The following is a 19,631-nucleotide window of genomic DNA, read 5'->3' as shown; positions in this document are numbered from 1 at the left end:
CGTGGAAAAGCAGGGGGAAGAGGACTGCTAGCTGGAAAGAGAAAGGAACTAACATTGCTAACCCTAACGTGTTTATCCTTAGAAAGTTGTACATTTGACATGTTAAATTTAAAACTGTTTTTACTGTCTTCAAAAGAAAAGGCTGGACGCTTGAAACTTAAGCAGATACTTATGCAGATTAAGTCACTAATTTTGAGGCCTGCAGTTGCATGAATTTGGCTATTAAATCCAAAAAGACTTTAGGTTTCTTTTCATAATCAAAAGAAAATAAAACCTGCTCCATGGTGGGAGGCAGTATGGAAAGTTATGAAACCAGAACAGAAAAAGATCCTGTGTTAACAAGTCCTTTCTTGTAATGTGGTATTACAAGTGAATATTGAAGAGGGAGTTCAACCTTTTCATAAACTGTATTGCTACCCCTGCTCCTGATATTTTTCTGCAGAAGTGAAAAAAGTTCTTCTTGCCTACAACCTCCAGATGTTTCTATCAACACATTGTTTGCTTTTAAATCATCTCTATAACCAGCAAGTAATCAAAAGAACCACTTAGCCAGTGGTTAGTGGTACTGTTCTTTTTCTTTTTCTTCCCCCTCCCCCCCCCCCCCAATCTGTTATTGAGTAGTTATAAAAAAACACATCTTATGCAGCATTCTTCGTCTTCATCACAGCATTAATAGATGTCTGGGCACATGGGGATAGACATAGCAACAGTTAACAATTTGGGGGCAGGGAGATTGAAGCTAATACTTTCTCTGCCTCTCTCTCTAGCCATCCCCCCAAAACCTCTATATAAAATAACATTGAATCAGATGACTATCATATTTCCAAATAAAATAGAGAAAAGAGTAACAGAGAAAACAGAGTTGATAACATACTATTTGATTTATCCTTGTTCTAGATTCACATAGGCAATGTTTCAGGTGACAACATATTTTTATTTTGATTTATGTTTATATTCTACTTAAAGAACGCCTTTCCTGTTTTGGTTAAAAATTTGCAGCAGCCAAAATTGACAAACAGATGAAGGAAAAGTCAGGATTAAATTCTGTCAAGATATTAGTATTCAATCTTTATGCTAAAACTGAAGCTAACGGAAATTAAAGATAGAAACTTCAGTAGAGGTAGAATTTCTTTACTGAGATAACTTGTAAAATTACTGGTAACTTCCAAAGTGTGATACTGATTACAGTGTAAACTGTGACCATATTTTAGGGATATCTTCTGGAAATAATTATATATACACACAGACTCTTTCTTTAATTAGCTATACCATGGAGGAATAGAATGCACAATTATTATCTTGTCTGGGCATGCAGGTGAGAAAATGGGAACGCTCTTATGGTGTGTGTATGTATTGGCAGATCCTTAGGCAAGTATTCACAAGTTTTTCAGTGGTTTTGGTAAGTGCTTTGAAAGAACATAATCCTTTGTAATGTGAATACTAGCGGGCACTGTTAAATAAGCTTAAACTTGATTACTTTTTCCTGCATGTGGACACAGTCTTAGTGCATCTAATAAGAATAGCTTATATTTACTTGGTCTCCCTAAGATATGCTTGCATAAGGAAATAAAAATGTTACATGCTGCCAAAATACATAACTGTAGGTTCATGTTGCAACTATATGTCAGTATGGAAATACTACAAAACGCTACTGTTTTTTAAACTATATCTTAAGTTAATTTTTACATATTTTTGTTTTTAAAAGAGCCTTTTCCAAATTTATTACACACTATTTTGAGAAACTCTGTGAGACCATTTGTCTCAATAAGACTTGTCCAAAGAGTGCTGGTCTTGCTCTAGAGGAACAACGAGTGCGAATTTGCTACATATTATTAGATGCCTTTTCATAAAATCTATAACCTTATTTTCCTGGTTTAGACTGTTTCAGGGGTTTTTTTTTTTTTTTTTACAATTTCTTGTGACAATGTTTGCAGCAAAATGCCTTTTTTCCACAAGTGTTTTTACAGTACAGCAAACCAAGGAAGTACTTCATGTTGGTGTTACTTTACCACAGATTTCAAAAACAGCACCGTCTGAGGAAACACCAAACAGTGGCTCTAGCTTAGAAAGCTTTGAAGAGCAGCAGAAATTTAAGTAAGCAAGGATGTTGGCGCAAATCAAGGACTATGTACTTCTCTGGGGATTCACTGTTCTGATTAATACGAGCGTTATCAGATCACTCAGCATAGTTGTTGAAGGTGCTCTGCACATTCTTTCTCATCCTCTGGAGGGAAGACAGTCCTTGGTTGTATATGAAGGGATAAAGCTGTGCACCAGGTTTTCTTCAGGAGTGGAGAAGGAATGGCCAGTCTCATCATCAGATCTCTTGGAAGCGATTTCCCTGGAGGATTTCTGTGAGAGGGCGTGTAACCTGCAGAGGGGGTAAAGTGAGGGTCTGTCTGAAGTAGCCACTGTGCTACTGAAGTACAGTTGTTTTCTTAAGACCCGGAGCTCTGTGTGCTTTGCTGTTGGTGTGTAATTTGCACCCCTCTTGTTCTGGGAGCCATTCTTGGGTTTCTGAATGAGTAAACCTTTCCCCAGAAGGTGAGGCTTCATCTTTGGGTTTGAGCAGGCTCTGGCTGCAGGATGAAGCCGGTAACACTGACTGAATGCTTGGAGGCAGAAACCGGGCTTGCAGTCATCGTGCTCTTGCCTCGATTCCCGCACCCCCACCGTGCTGCTGGGGAGCCTGCAGTTGCAAGGCACCGGACACCGCACGGCCGCAGCTAACTATAGCGAGCTGCATTCCCGGCCCCGTGCGTTCCCCCGGCTGCCTGCTGAGTGCCGCGGTATTGCCAGCGGAGCAGGAACACTTGTGTGATATCTGACACATCGGTGATCGCTTTCCCAGCCTATAGATTTGTAATGCATCTCTGTCAGTGGATTATCCTAGGGGAGGGAGGCACGTCCATGTGAACCAGAGCTGAAGTTGATCTGGTGAGATGTCATGTCTTAGGCTTGAAAGCAGCCTGACCGAATCATACAAAGTTCATCTGGCATTGTCAGTCTGCGTGGGTATGATAGGGAGTCCAAGCCCTACATCTAACGTTGGTTGGTTGGTTCATTTTTTCAATGCAGTCTCTCCTCACTAAAAAAGGGAAAGTTTTTTGCAACAAAAAATATAGGCAAGTACAACCAGTTGTTCCAGATTTGTAGCTTTTGAAGACAGTTATATATGTGCAGATAAATATTCATAAAAAATTTTTTTATACTTCACTTTTTGAAGACACAAAGATAAAGTCCATGTAATTGCAATATGTGTCCGTAAGAAAATAAATCCTGTATCAACTTCTCTATGTTTTAAGAGGACAGTATGTCTCGAGGATTTAGAGCAGAAACAAGTAGATTCGAAGTGATTTAGGAGTGGTGCCTGGCTAACTGGAGCCGGGATGCTTCTGGGAAAGTGTGGGTAGAAGGATGGCAGGTAGTGTCCAAGAGGTGGATATTTCTGAAAGGTACTGATGGTAGAATACATAAAGCTGTTGCTTCTTGAAGTTCTTACTGGCAAAGAAATTTAATTTATTTTTGAAATGTGAAGTAGTTTTCGTTTGCATCTAGGGTTTTTATAGGCTCCAAACTTGTACAGATTTTCAGTTAGGATGGTTGGTAATTTAATAGATTGGGTTGGTAGGTTGGAGAAAGGAGAATTCAACAGTCTTGATTCAAAAAGAAAAGAAAACAACCAGTTAATTCTCATTAGTGTCGTAAGATCTAATTTCCTCATTTTACATTTTTAAGATGGAGATATGTCACTGAATCAGCATATAAGGAAAGGTACCTCTAAAATTACAAAATTCTGTATAGTTGCTGTCTGAATTTCAGTCCCCTGAAAAAGTAATTGGAATTAAATTTTGAAGTTAATTTGTTAAAATACATTAAGTCACTATTAAAAGTCCTTAATTTCAGTTCAAGTTAATCTCTTGGGAATTAAACTATGGTTCCATGAGTAGGGTCAACATTTTTTCATATAAAACCTGAAAAGTAAAAGCAAAAGTCAAACTGACAGTATCCCTTTTAGAAGAAAATGGTGTATAACTTCAGAAGTTATGCTTAAGTTAGTACAATATTGGGTAGACTTTTCTTTCCACTTTGCTTACAGTCGATGCTTAAATGTGAAAATTTTGAAGTTAAGTGGCTTATAAAGGTCATCAGCAATAGTATTTTGCCAGGTGCTTCTGGAAAACAGAGCACCTGTGATACAGCAGGCTTCCTCAGGGTAGAGGGGGATAAGTGCTTGGGCAGTCTATTTGCATTCCTTCTATGAATGCAAGTCTGCTAGAATACTTGCCCACTAGAAAGTAATGTTTTTATAGCCTAGTCCTTTCTTTTGTGAATGTCTTTCCTCTCCTATGTGTAAAAGAAGCATTTGAAAATGCAGAAATATGAATTCTGATCACTACCGTTGGCACAGGGGTGCTGGCAGGTGTACCTGTAACTACTTACTGTTAACTACATCTGCCCTGGAATCTTTGACCAGAAGTACTGCTGGTGGAGGACATCACTTTGTTACATGTATAAAGCGTGAGTTTCAGTAGCTGTTCAGGTGGGCAAGATTTCTCAGATCCCAGATGAACCCTGATCAGCACCAGAGGACAAACACACTTGACCCTCTCAAGAATGTTGGATACCCCAGGAGTCACAAGCCTCTCCTGAGGTGAGGTGAGGCTCAGTTGTACATGAGCGTTCAGTGTCTCTGGTGCTTGCAGGGCCATTGACTAGGGTAATGCCTTGTCTTTACCTGTACCTCCCTGCAAAATAAATACATGTAGATATGGATAAGAATTTCAGGAGGCATTCATTCATCCATTGCAAGTTTCAACAAATAGAATTCCAATTGGATGTAATGTATGAAAAAAAATATTCCCAGGGAGGGTGGTGAAGCATGGGACAGGTTGCTCAAAGAGACTGTGACATATCCATACTTGGAAATTCTGAAAATCTAGTGGGATGAGACCTGGAGCAATCTGATCTGACTGAAGTTAGCCCAGCTTGGAGCTAGTGGTTAAAATAGGTGACCTCTGAGGGTCACTTCCAACATCAATTATTAGGTAATTTTATCTGCCATTCCACTGTGGAGGATGGTCTCAGGACAGGGGGGTCTTTAGCAATTTTGTGAGCTAGGAAAAGTGTGTGTTTACCACCCTGTTAGCTGTATTTTTCGTTGGCAAGGTTTAGAAGTAGCTGTATAATCGTAGCTGATTTAGTGAAATACTCAGCCTCAGGACTACGCTTTCTTCTAAGATTCTCAGGACTATTAACTAAAACTGATGCCTTACCAAATCTGTGCAAAGTAGGTAAATGTGCCAATTTTGCAGAAGAGTACATGGAGATACAGGAATGGAGCTATTTATGCAGGCAATCAGCAGAAAGGTGGATGTAGAACCCAGGCAGCCCAGCTTCATGGTGTACTGCAGGCATTATGAAAGCTTGGTGTAATTTTTTTATACAGCTGTGGAATCTTTTTTTTTTTTTTTTTTTACAAAACCAAAAAAATATTCCATAATTCTCAAATCATTCACTCTTAACAGCAGAGCCTTTCTGGTGTTTATTACAAAATGCCAAATCAATTCATGATAGTAATGGGAAAGGGAGTGGGGCCACAGGTGGCATAAGAGGGAAACCCATCTGTGGAGGGGTCAAACAGAGTTCATAACTATATTTACTGTGCTGCTTTTATTCTTAATAAAGTTTGGTGGTAATGTGACTACCTCAGTAATAAAAACAAGTTTTCAGTAAGGGCAAGGATCACTCAGATTCTCATCTGATTCAAAGAGTGTTTAAACAAAGAAGGTGATTATCTAGAAAATTATGTATGGAGATCTGGAAACAACTATAATTCATGTTTGATGCTCTGAAACATGCCTTAGAAAAGCATTACTGTCTTAGAACAGCTGCAGTGTTAATTAATGCAAATGCTGAGTTAAGCAGGGAGTTGCTTGTGGTGTCTTTTCATCTGATGCATGGACTGCATGGGGAAGTGCCTACTTTCCTGTGCTAAGGGAGGGGGGAAAAAAAATAATCTTTTTTTCTTCCCCTCATACAGATCCACATCCAGAGAACAGAAGGGTGTGACCACATGACCTGTTCACAGTGTAACACTAATTTCTGTTACCGTTGTGGGGAGAGATACCGCCAGCTCCGGTTCTTTGGAGATCACACCTCAAACCTCAGTATCTTTGGATGCAAATACCGCTACCTCCCCGAGAGACCACATTTAAGGAGATTAGTGCGAGGCTCTGTCTGTGGTGAGTGGATGAATGTTCCTTGTGGAGAGCTGCGCAATGAGGTGATTGGGGAGGGTGGGCAATAATAGTTAAATAAAAACTATTAGTTTAAAGTATTGGATGGGCAGCCTGTTGTTTGGTGTTATAAAAGGTGGTTTATTAAATATATTTAAATATATAGCATTTGCACTCCCTGGACTGTGTATGAATAAGTATTGTGTCCTCTTCTGATAGCTTCTGTTTCCTAACCCTTTTTAATAAGCTGTTAGCGAACTGGAAAAATACTGTCAATATGTATGTTGCTGGCTGTGGTGGTTATTCTAAAATCATATAGGAGAAATGGATCAGAGCAGGAACCGTTTTTTTAAATGAACCTCTGTGTCAAGGATTTGTTTGAATAAAGCATTGTTTGGATTTCAACCTGACCTGGTTTTGAAAAACCAAACTATGCAGGTTAGCCCATTTAAATAGGTGGACACTGATCTTTTAACTGTTAGTTTTGGTTCAGATAAAATCCAGCTTAAACCAAAATATAACTATAAATATTAATTTATCTCACAGGAATATAATGCCAAAAGCTTGACTTTTATTTTTATTTAAAAAAAAAAGGCACTCCTAATTTGTTTCTGAACCAGGTGTGTACCTGTCTCAACCTATAGAACCATAAGAACAATAGGTAACACAGTTGTTATTACCTTATGTATTTATTATTACCTTATGTTGTATCTTGCATATTGTCATGGTTTAACCCCAGCCAACAACTCAGCACCACGCAGCCGCTCGCTCACTCCCCCTACCCCGATGGGATGGGGGAGAGAATCGGAGGAGTAAGAGTGAGAAACACTCCTGGGTTGAGAGAAGAACAGGTTAATAATTGAAATAAATAAAATAGTAGTAGTAATAATATAATAATAATACAATAATATACAAAGCAAGTGATGCACAATGCAATTGCTCACCACCCACCGACCGATACCCAGACAGTTCCTGAGCAGCGATCGCTGCTCCCTGGCCAACTCCCCCCAGTTTATATACTGAGCATGACGTCATATGGTGTGGAATAGCCCTTTGGGCAGTTTGGATCAACTCTTCTGGCTGTGCCCCCTCCCGGTTTCTTGTGCACCTGGCAGAGCATGGGAAGCTGAAAAGTCCTTGACTAGCATAAGCAGTACTTAGCAACAACTAAAACATCAGTGTGTTATCAACATTCTTCTCCTACTAAATCCAAAACACAGCACTATGCCAGCTACTAGGAAGAAAATTAACTCTATCCCAGCCAAAACCAGGACACATATGCATTAACTTCATTGTAGTGAGTTTACAGCATGTAAAACTATCCATAACATAGGAAATGGTTCTTTTACGCGTCAAAAACTGGGGACCTATTAAGGGACATAGGACCTTTGGTACTATGAATTAAGGCATGGAAATAGGAGATGACTTGGAATTCACATAGGATGAGGAAATGCTTTAAGCTTATTCATTGGTGATGTTGAATGTAGAGGGAAGGGCAAGAGACTGAACGTGTGGAAACAGCAGTTAGTAGACCTGCGGTGGAAACAATACCCCTGAGCCAGACATGTTCCAGTAAGAAAGCTAGGTGATTTCCATTTTAGAGTAACACAAGAGTTGGCACACAGTCTCATAGGCCTGGTAACAAGAATGCCAATCTTGCTGATCTGCAAAGTTGTGGGAGACTCACAAACATGGAATGCTTGTTTAACAAATGACAGTAAGTCATCCAGGCCCATTAGTTTGACCTCAGAAACTTGCAAGGCTTTAGAACAAAATTTATCAGGGAGGTGAATTAAACATACAGAAATAAATAGGAAAGTGGATAAAAATTCAAAATGATCGGGTGTGCCTACTCTGATATGTTTTGTAGAGATAAATTCCAACACATGAGAAGATGTAGTCTAGGTTAAAGACAATGCTGGCACTAGAGCATGTGGGAATAAACTGTTCATGAATAAATCTAAGCTGAAATTTAAAGGGCTGTTTCAAAGTAAGGTTTCGGAAGAGCTTTCAGTAAAAGCCCCAGTGGCAAACAATGTAAGCTGTTTTAAAATGGATCTTGGTACATTTGGTGGAATTAGTATCTGTGATAGCAAGGGATTGTGCTCAGGTATCACCAATTCTGTCCTGCTCACATGCAGAATCACGGGTAACATTATTCCAAGATTAAACCTTCTATGTACAATTGATATACAAATATGTTTCTTATCAAAACACAGATCGACCAAAAATAACATTATTATTAATTTGTTCGATGGTTTACGTGAAAGGTGTCTGAATATGCAGTTGGCATGTTTTATGCCACATACGAAGTCCAAAATACAGGTGCATGTACTGCATGTGCATAACTACTATTAAAATTATTTTCTATTTTCTGTTTGTTTTTTTAGGAAACTATAATGCACAACCTTTTCCTTCTTAAAAGAAACAGCTTTTACTAGTAAGAATGCAAATAAACTAATTTTCTAACAGTGACTTGGAGGCAGTAAAGAAGTGTGGAAGTGCATAGATCAGTTAAAGTTCAGTGGTGAAGATGTGTATGTTCATATTTATAAAAACATGCATAAAGAAGGTATAAATATTTTATTTTCATTTCCTGTTTGCAAGTGTATTTTTGGTTTGCCTTAATTAGTAAACCAAGAAAGATTAGCAAAGCTTAAAGCCTCAGCTTAAATTTCTCATAGGGTTTTCTGTTAAAAATTTCTCTCCAGGACTATCTCTGTCGTGCACTGTTATTTTCCGCAGGAATGGCCATCATTTGAGTAGAGACAAAGCTAGCTGAACCTGCCAGCACATGTAGTAATTGCCCTCATTTTTACAGTAGCTTAACACCCAAGTTGACAATGATTCAAAGAATTCTGCATTGATACACATGACCCTACATCCTTCAGTTGTCTCTAGAGCTCTATATTTTAATATTGATCCTGATACAATGTATGAATAACTACCAAAACACTCCAGAGCCCTAACAGAATTCATGCTTGAAAACAAACCCATAAAATTTTAAACAATTTACATCAGAATGGGATTCAGGAATTCAGCTCACTGCTCTTTCTCCATTGGATTAGATTTCAGCTATGGCTGGCATGTGCGAGCCAGTCTTGATTTATTTATTTATTTAAACTTTTTTCCACGCAAGCTTACATGTGGGCGTGCACACACTTTCCTAAGAAGGCATTATGTTGTTGTAAGATTATATGTCCTGACACCCTTCTTTTGAGATGGTATAATCCCAAATTGTGATACAGTGTCAGTTCGGTTTGTGGATTCTGTCATCTTGAATGGTGGAAATTTTACAAGATCTACTATCCTTGTAAAACTTCAGCAGAACTGATCTGTGCAAACTGCACAAATGTAAAATTGGGGGGGATGGGGGGAGTTGTTAATTTGGGTGGTGGGAGGTTTTTTTTAATTGCCAAGTGTCAAGGTCTGCGTAGTAAATTTGTCCCCAACAGTGGTCAATTAGAAATAAGATCTCACTCACTGTGTATTTCCAGTAATCATTGTTTTAGACGCTTCCTTAGTTAAGGTTTGTATCTGAACCTTTGCTTAATAACTACCAATAGATGTATCCTTCACCAGTTTATACGGTTCTTAAATTATTTGTAGTTCTGGCTTCCACATTATCTTAGGTAGAGGCTTTAGGATTTCGTTATGTGTATATATATATAAAATATATATATAAAATACTACATAATATATATACTACAATATATATAATATATCTATTATACTATATATAATATATACTACATTGTGTAGAGAAATTACATCCTTCTGTTGTGTGTTTGTGTGACTTGTTTTATTAAATAGATTGCTGATAACTGCATTGGTAACTTCTTTGATCATAAAATGAGTAAATAATAGCTTGCTTACCCTCTCATATCTTGCTTTTATAGACCCTCCATCAGATTTGCCTCTGTCGTGATCTTTTTTTTTTTTTTTGGTTGCTTTTTTTTCAACTGAAGCTTCCTAGTCATAATCATTATAGAGCAAGTTGAAAATTGAGAAATGTTTAATTCCAGTTAGGGATCACACCTAGGCTCAGAGATGTCCTGGTAGCTAGAACTGTAAATGTAAATACATTAAGTCTTTACCAGGCAAGAGTGAAGTATTATTATCATCAGGTGTTACTGTACATTCTGAGAGTCAGCAGAGGACATCAGAAAGAGGAGATGGTAGCAGAGAAATAGGCCATTAGAAGCATAGTCTCTAAATTTAAGTAACATATAGCAAGAAATAAAGGTTGGATTTCCTATAGTAAAATGCCTCTGCTACTTAGCTGTAGTGGAAATTAAGACAGCATTATCTTGGCTGTCAGTGGGAGAGTGGTGAGGTGTTGCTAGATACATTTTCTTCTGAGACTTTTTATTTTATTCTCTTGCTATGGAGAGGAGATACTTATTTAAGCAAATGTGGTGATTTTGTAGTGAAGGTTCTTTTGCTTGTTTCCACCAAGCCCAGGTGGGTGGAGTGCGTAGAAAGGAAAGAACACTTCATGGCAGGCTGGCATGCTATCATGGTTTCAGTTGAGAAGCAACTGTTTGTGCCTCCAATCACAAACTGTTCTGTAATAAAAATAAGGGAGAAGCATTTATGGCAGCATAAACTCAAACATACTTTTCTTCATAAACAAATGGTTTTGTAAAGGTAGCAGAAATCACAGGGAGAAGAAAATAAACTGGGGAGCAGAAGCGGTCTCTGAATTTGACATTTCTCTCCCTTCTTTAGCCAGCATATTTTTTAGAGAAACTCTGCCTGTGACCTTCAGTAAGGTGAAATTGCTTTATTTGGCTAAGTTTTTGAAGGCAGGATGTTTGGTTATAGCTGGAGTTAGTGATGAATTGCACAGAAAGGAAAAACATGTTCAGCTGTCTTAAATGTACTTAAGATGCCAGTACCACCTGGATTCAGTTGGGTGAATTATGTTCAAAATCAGTTGCTAGGTACTTCATGGATATGTAACAGGACACAATATGTAATGATGCTGTTAAAGCAAATGAAGTTTTTTGTGTGGTAAATAGCATTTCAGATGGGATTCTGAAAGCGGCCTGTTTTCAGATCTGACTGACATGCACTCCTGCCCCAAGACAGAGTGCAAGATTCACTTTATGTATGCACTGCAGAAGGAAGCATGTATTTCTAGGATCCAACTTTCATTAGCAATTTCTCATATGCTTATTTTTTACGTCAAAGAAGTCTCTAAGGATTTATGTGGGTTTGTATATGTTACCCTAAAACCCACAACCAAACCCAAAGTTATGCAAGGGAAAAATATTCCCTCATATTTCCCTAAACGTTTCCTCACTTTGCAGAAAAACATCATTCTCTGTATCACAAGTAATGCAACCCTTCTGAGACACGTGCAAATACCGTTATTAGATTACTACAGATGTCTAAATCTTCATGCTGAGTAACCCAGTAGAGAAATTGTTTACCATTAATTTGAGTAGAATTGTAAAAACATTCCCTTTTTAGGCTTCACACTACAGCAAATGATGTGTGTCAAACTGGAATTGGATATAAAGTAATGTTCAATTCAGATGTGTAAAATGGAGCATTTTATAATTGTTTCATTCAATGCTGATAAAAACGATTGGGGTAAAAGGTACATAGCTGCTGCTTTGCAGTGATTGCTGCTGTTTGTACTCTTACTGATGGTAACTTGTGCAAGACTTGTTCCTTAATTTTAGTTTACAAAGGTAAAGAAAGAGAAAGGATTTAAACGTGATCTATATATAAGGAGAAAAGGTATTTTGTTTTTAAAGTTCAACCTTTAGAAAGAATGCACTGATAACCAAAAGAAGATATTGTCCCGTGACAGTGAAAGGTCATTTTATCCTATAAGATCTTGGAACTGCACAGTACTCATAACTTCATATGCACAGGCAGAAGGAAAAAGACACTCACTCATGCTTTATTTCAGCTCTGAATTAGTTTGCCAAATGTAAGTAAACAAGTTCTTAAACTGAATTAGCTTAGGAACTGTTCTTGTGTCTGCAAAGAAATTACTCCAGTCGAAAGCTAGCTTAGCCCTTTCTGCAGACTTTGTTTCTGGGTACTTAGTCACCAGTTCAGTGGTTTTAAGTTTTTAGAAATTTTGGTATCAAACGTCATAATTTTCTAACATTCTAATTGCATGACCATTCATAAAGAAAAGACAGCTCATAACTTAAAACAATCTTTAATAAGCTTTACTTTGAAATTGTTAAAGGCCCTGGTAATGTTTTTAAATGTTTCTAATTGCTCATTTTTCTCAGTGTTGTCTTGAGGTTTTCCATCACTCTACATTCCTTCTCCCATCCACACTTGAATAATTTATTTGACAACTTCTGTGTGTATAGAATGCAGTGCAGTCAAGTCCCAAGAAGGTCTACTATTAGGATGCCTAGCAACTAGAGTAATACCAATAATATTTGCCAATTTTTTTCTTCTAGGAATTAATGTTTCTCACCCACAACACTCCTATGAAATTTAAAAGCTATCAAAACAGAGCATGAAAAGGACTAATTCATTTAACTGCTGTAAATATTTCCAAAATATCTCATTTTTCCTTCAGACTGCCCAAATTAGTGGCTCAGGTTATGGAGAGGTTTACATCATTATTGAATGAAGTAATCCATTTACTGAAATCTAATACAAGTGACTTGAGAGAGGGAAGGGCAGGGAAGAGAGAGGTAACAAACTCACTTTTCCTCCCTTTCTAGAGGTGATCTTTCAAACACATGCTTAACTTAAAGGATTGCTTAATTTCAAATCCCTGATCAGACTGCTGGTGTAGCAGTAAAAATTCCTGCCCTGCTGCATTTTCAGACTGCTGACGCAAGTGACATCTTTGATCCAACTGCGCAGCCATCAGAGGCAGAGAGATTCTGCCGTTCAGTTGAAAGCATGCAACCCAAGAAAGATAACTTTGATTCAAAGTTCAGTTTCAACTTCAGTGTTTCAGGAGTCCTGCCTTCCCTCCATGCATTTCTACAGATGATGAAGGAAAGAATATGAACACGCTTTATTTGTTCTTAGCCTTATGCTCTAGCTGGTGTGCTGCACAACCTCGCTGCCTTGCTCATGTAAGAGCAGCAACATACCCTTTTAAATGTTGATCCAAAATAGATTTGGCTGTGCTTTGATTTAGACCTAAATCACAACCGTACACGAGGACTTCACCATAGCCTTTTAAAGCGAGCAGAAGCATATTTAGAGGTGATGGTCTCATCACTTTGAGCTAACCTAAATTCTCCAAGATGCTGGTCTGCTTGGCATCTTTCCAGGGTGGTTGCTGTGCAGTAGGATTCCAGAGAAGCGAAATGATAGTGGCTTTATAGCTATCACGTTCTTGTCGATGCCTGAGGGATTTCGGAATGGAAACAGAAGTAAATGCAAGCTAACTGTTAATGTACAAAATGAGCTGTGCTTGGAGAGTTGTGGTGGGTGAAGAGAGCAGAGAGAAATGTGTGTGGGGAGCTGGCTGAGTGGTGATAGCTCCTAGCTGGATTTGTAGGATGCATTTGCAAATAGGAATCCTGGTAAAGTATTAAAAAAATGAACCAGCTTTTGGGAGTCTGATATCGAAATATTAATGGATGGTTGGAAAGGGAAAAATAAAATGCCTACTTTGAATTGTTTAATGAATTTTGCATTTCAGCTGGAAAACTACTTATTACACCCCTAATACTGGTTCTGGGACTGGCACTGGGAGCCATAGCTGTTGTAATAGGTAAGAGTTACATACGTGAATGAGTCCCAATTCTGATTTTGCAGTGACTTTCTGTATGACATCTCAGTATTTTCATCTCAAAGAGATGGACACAAAGTACAAACTTCATAGATAGCATTTTAGTATAAAGCATGTGACTTCTTTCCTCAAAAATTTGTCTTCAGAATCTTTTTTTTCTTGCTTCCCTTTTATGCCTATTAACTTTATTTTTTTCCCCTGCAATTATTTGGTTTTCTGAACCAAAATATTTAACTAGTATAGTTAAACTAGTAAAAAGACCAGAGTAATTTAAACATAGACCTGGGGGCTGGCTGACTTGGACCCTCCCTTTAATCACCCCAGTGGATCACAATTCTAAGATCTTGGCTATGTGCATGACAAGATTTTTGGGGCACTAGGCACAGTCCCAAGAGCCTCCCAGCTTGAAAATGCAACAACAACAGCAAAGCAGCATTTTGGGATGAGTCAATCTCAAAATCTGATTCAGTGCATAGGCTGCCAAATTGGATTCCATCACAGAAAACAGTATTGTGAACTCATTTGATATAGTATCAAAGGTCTGTTAACGTGGTTGTATTAATGTGGTTGTAGTTATTTTACATATCTGCTCTTTGCCTGGCTTAACTGAATTCTTCCACCAAAATGAAATAAGCTGTAAGGATAAATGCATAATTTTGCTCGTGTAAGTGCGTATCCACTATTTATGTTGGCAGTAATATCTCAGTCGGGGATCATGCTGCTTCACAACTCTTCACCAAACTACTTACTCCATTGAAAATTTGCAGTGTATGCCCAGCCCTGAGGCATGTTGGGTTGTGGTACCTTTATTTTGATATAATAAAGCCAAAATATACCAGGAGAGTTACATTAATAAGATTGTATATAACCAATCAGCATATAACCAAAATACCATTACAGCTTTTCTAGACTGCATTTGGCCAAATAAGGAATATTGCTATTAATTTCAGTATTTAGACTAAGAATACATATCTTTTTCCTGTATCAATATTCTGATTTGGATTCACTGAAGATATCTATGTATCTTAAATATTCTTTTTAGCAACATTTTTATGCCAAAAATATGGGCAATAAAGGCTTCTTAATGCCAGTAAATCTTATTTTGCTCAGCAATCTCGTATAATCTGTGCTGGAAAAAATCCGCTCTTTGCTTATATTAAAAATTAAGAGGGTTTTGTGGTAATACAATATCAGTAATACCCAGTGTGCTATTGAAGTCCCACCCTAGGTATGGCTGGGTAAGATACAATCAAGAAGAGCAGTATGAGCAGTTCCAAAAACATTGATTATTTATAGGAAAGTTTTGGGTTTGAGGTAATTACAGCAATATTTACTGCCAACACAACTGTTAAAGTAATATCAGTATCATAGCTGAAAACCATTTTACACCATTTACAAGGCTATTGAGCAAAGTAAGGACCCTGGTGACTGTAGTAGTCTTTTGTTATATGTTGTTACTGTAGTGGTGTCTGAAAAGGAAATCTTTTACCATTTCAGTCAGTTGGTGGCAAGAAAAAAGGGGGAGATGCTTCTCATTTGGATTTGAAAGAGTACCTCTTATGACAAACTATTTTTCACTTGAATAAATCCGATTTATTTATTTTTCCTTTTACAGCTTCCTTTCTCTCAAAAGACTTTTGAGAATAAGTAGTTCCCCGCTCAGGCAAGGATAATCGTTTGGTATTACTTCACAATAGATGAGGATGTTTGTAAAAGTAAATAATAAAAAAAAAAAAAAAAGTAAAGCTATAACATGCTGCCTCTATTGCATGTGAAACTGGTTGAAAACTAGTTTAGTTAAATCAGCCTTGGATTTAGATCTAAGGATTGCCAAAGTGCTTTTAAAAGTTTGAAGTTTGTATCTTATACAAAACAGCATAGTTCAGGAATTAATTTGTCAGAGATGAGAGTAGGGTTAGCAGGAATTTGTTGTAAAGTAAACAGAAAGTGTAGCTTAACTCATTACCGAAGAGGCTGTTGCAGGCTAGTATTTTTTTCTGCTTGTCCAAATGCCTTGTCTAAGTTCTCAAGACATGGAAAGCTGCATCTAAATATGTACATTGAAAGAACACGATGCATACGCAAAGGATTGCATTTAATTATGGTTCTCTTATTTTCTTTTGGCAGGTTTATTTGTGTTTCCTATCTATTGCCTTTGTAAAAAGCAGAGGAAAAGGTCACGGACAGGTATGCCCTGGTAAGGACGGACCTTACTCACCTGAACTGAGCTGGTCCCGCAAGGGCTATACGCGCTTTGTGCAACAGAGCAATACAGTGCTGGTAACAGCGTCAAAGCCACCGCCCTGGAAGAAGAATGGGGGATCTCCTGCCATCTTCCCTCAGCCGAAAACACTACTGCAGACCAGAAAGCCTCTTTGCTCTGGTGCACTCTGAACAAGATGGGCCCCCTGACTGCTGCTTTTTAAATGGTTTGGGGTTTGGTTTTTTTTATTATTAGTATTATTATTACTTTGGAGGGGTGTTTTGAGTCTAAGTTTCTGAACTAGACAATCAAAGTCTGTATTGTAGCCACAACTCTACTACCGATTTGGCCTGTGAAGAAAGCATTTAACTGCTAACATGTGCTCCGTTTAACTTCAGTGTCGGCCTTTAAGGGGGAAATGCTTAGAAGTGTTTGGACTCTACTGTATACTGAGCATACTACTTTTGGTATTAAAAACTACTTCTGTAAATAACTTCCATCACACAGCATTCTGTTCAGCATACCGAAACCCCGTCACATGCCAGAGCACGACAGCTGGTTATCTTCTGAGTCCTCCTGCTTAGTGGGCAAGAGTGTAGATTGCCACCGCCAAACTGCAGTGCCTCAGAGGGAAATATCCTTAGTATTGAAGCTCTGTGATACTTACAAATATGCTGATTGGTTTCACTTTAGTATTTAATTTATGGCAGCCTATTGATACTGATGGGGGGGTGACAGATTTCTTAGAAGAGTACAGCATTTTGAAACTCTCCCAGTACAGAAAAAATTTAGGTAACAAGAAGTATCAGTGGCCTGCTCTGTCCCAAAATATCCCTCAAGTGTGATGCAGAAGGTACAGGGAAGTGTGTTTGCAGGGAAGCTGGAAACCTGCTCTTCTGTTCTGACTTGGCGTATAATGCACATGCTACGCACTAGTTGTGAGAAGATTGAGTTGATGAAATTTTATAACTGAAGTAGCATGTTTTGTTTTGTTCCTTTATTTTAAGTAGGCTACATAAGTCTTAGAGCACCCACTGATGTCTCATGAGGAAAATCTGAATTTAGGTGAGGGGAGGGGTCATGAATTAGGAGACCATTTCATTCTTATTCTCCGCTTCCAGTGTTTCTCTTCCTGGCACGTGACAGATCTGAAGAGAATAGCTATCCTTGCTCTTTCTTCCTAACTTCAGAGTACCGCTCTTTGCTACCAGACCTCTTTCTCAGTGCATCACCACAAGAGCAATGTAATTCAGCATTAGGAATCAGCTACTGAGAATTCTTTTCACTTCTAGTTATAATCCAAATTTATCATACAAATATAACTTAAACCAAAAAAATAGAATAAAATAGATTTGTGTAAGCAGAACACTGAATAAAGAAAGGAACTGAATAAGAGAAATACCTACTTTATACTTTGAAAATACAAGCTGATCTTAAAGAAAAAGAGGATCGGATTTGTACTGTGAAGGTACCTTTTTTCAGTGTGCGTGTGTTTAAAGATACATATATATATGTGTGTGTGTGTATATATGGGGAGAGGGGGAAGCAGGGAGATGGACAATGTCCTAAAGAGTCTACAGACTTCAAAATTTAGGCCTGCAAATAGCATATCTTTTGAGAGGATGTACTTTGCACAGCTTTCTTTGAAAACTGTTACTTAATGTGAATCTAGTTGTAATTTTTAAGTAAATAGTATTCTGCCCCACCAATGTAATACTGTTACAAGATACTCACCTTGACTTCAAAGCCTCAGTGGAAGAAACTGATGAATTTTGTTTACCTGGAAACACAAATATCAGCTTACTGTAGTTGGCTAATATGCTTGTTTTCTGTCAGCTTCTGGTTTTGTTTTCTTGGGGTTTTTTTCCTTGTTGAAACTGTGTGTACAAGCACAGCATAGTAGTCAACAAGTACTTAATATTTCCATTTGAATTTAAGGGCATGTTGACCCTCTCGTCCTAATGGTAGAAATAGTACCTTTCTAAGATTTGCAAATTAAGCGGGGAAGCAATGACATTTAGAAGTAAAGTTCAAAGCATATTGTCCATGCAAATCCACCCGTTAATTAGATTTCTTCTTCTGTGACACATCAGTTTTCTATTTGTGTTCTGTCTGAGGTCGGAAGCTGCCTTAAAATTGGTCTTGGTTTTGAGTGTGTTTTCTGAGGCTATACATATCAGTTGTCTTTGGCTTACTCAGGGATTTTTATTCCTTTCTTTAAATGTCAAATAATGAAGATATTTTTGTATTATTTAGAAAAACCTTCAGACCTCAGAGAGTGAGAGAGAGATACATAGATAGATTTGGGTTTGCAATGCAGTCTGTAACACGGTGTCAAACTATTCCACTTGAGAATATTTTAGTACTTGAGATTATCTGTAATTAACTATACAGTGGATTAATTTCCTTTCTTTTCCTGGTTCTTTATAAATATGTGAGATATTCTTAAAGTCTTTGTAGCTGTTTTCACTCTGCCATGTTTGCCATTTTCAGTTTCTGATGGGAGTTCACTAAAATCTGAAATTAAGATGCTGGAATAAAGAGCATAAAAGGGAAGATAATAGATCTGCGCTCATTTGTATTCAGAAAGCATGTCATTGTGGGTGGAGAGGAACACACATTTCAGCTCCTGCATTATCATTTCATCTAGGCCATTTTGATTTTATCGGAACAGATTAAATCAAAGGGAAATTGTTCTTCATTTTCTACACATAGCAAAACAAGGCATCTTTGACCTTGTGAAGATGAGAGTCTCTAATCTTGCTTTCTCTGTAGAAAAAAAAATAGTTATGACAATAACATTTGCTTTTGCTTTTCTGTGGGACAGGAAAAAATTTCAAGAGCCAGGTAGAGTAGGGATATGGAAGTCTCTTTCGATCCATATAAAAATATTCCCACTTGAATAGTACATAAATACAGTTTTTCATCAATATTATCCAACATAACTAACTGAAATATGAAAAGTAGTTTAGTACAAAACTTCATTCAATGAAATGCTAGCTTTTACACAGCTCTTCTCATATCATAGGAAATCTTCTATAGAATCAAAGTCATGTCATTATTTTTACAGGCATTCATTTATTAGCCATAAAGAAATGGTATGAACTTTGTAAGGAAATTCAAGGATGTTTTTCTTTCATTATGTAAATGTGTTTTGGTTTTTGTAACTGTACTCCAAAGAAACCATCAGACTGTTCTACTCCATCTTTTATTAGCAGAAAACTTCATCAGGCAGCTGAATTAACCTGCTAAGGCAGATTTCATGCTACTGTACGCTGATCATCAGGATTGCTTTCACCACACTTAAATATTTAAGATTATTTATCCTTGTGTGCAGTTCTTGCTCACCAATGTCTGTATTCAGACTAGGAAATGCTTAAATCCATTCTACGCTAGCCTTCTATTTCTAGCTTGCCTGGAAATGGATTTGCCTATGGGCTTGGGCCTCCTTGCA

General features: G+C 37.7%; 1 protein-coding gene across 1 annotated transcript in view; it reads left to right on the top strand.

The window, feature by feature from the left end:
- RNF217 (ring finger protein 217) overlaps positions 1-16,175 on the top strand; it is a 60,470-nt gene extending 44,295 nt beyond the window's left edge. The window contains exons 4-6 of the mRNA XM_075708181.1: positions 6,044-6,245; positions 13,885-13,956; positions 16,102-16,175. Of these exons, the coding sequence (XP_075564296.1) occupies positions 6,044-6,245; positions 13,885-13,956; positions 16,102-16,175 (348 nt within the window). The remainder of the gene's footprint in view (positions 1-6,043; positions 6,246-13,884; positions 13,957-16,101) is intronic.
- The last annotated feature ends 3,456 nt before the right edge of the window (positions 16,176-19,631 follow it).

This window comes from Pelecanus crispus, chromosome 3, assembly GCF_030463565.1.
Source record: "Pelecanus crispus isolate bPelCri1 chromosome 3, bPelCri1.pri, whole genome shotgun sequence".
Lineage (NCBI taxonomy): Eukaryota > Metazoa > Chordata > Aves > Pelecaniformes > Pelecanidae > Pelecanus > Pelecanus crispus.
This window is presented reverse-complemented; position numbering and strand designations above follow the sequence as displayed.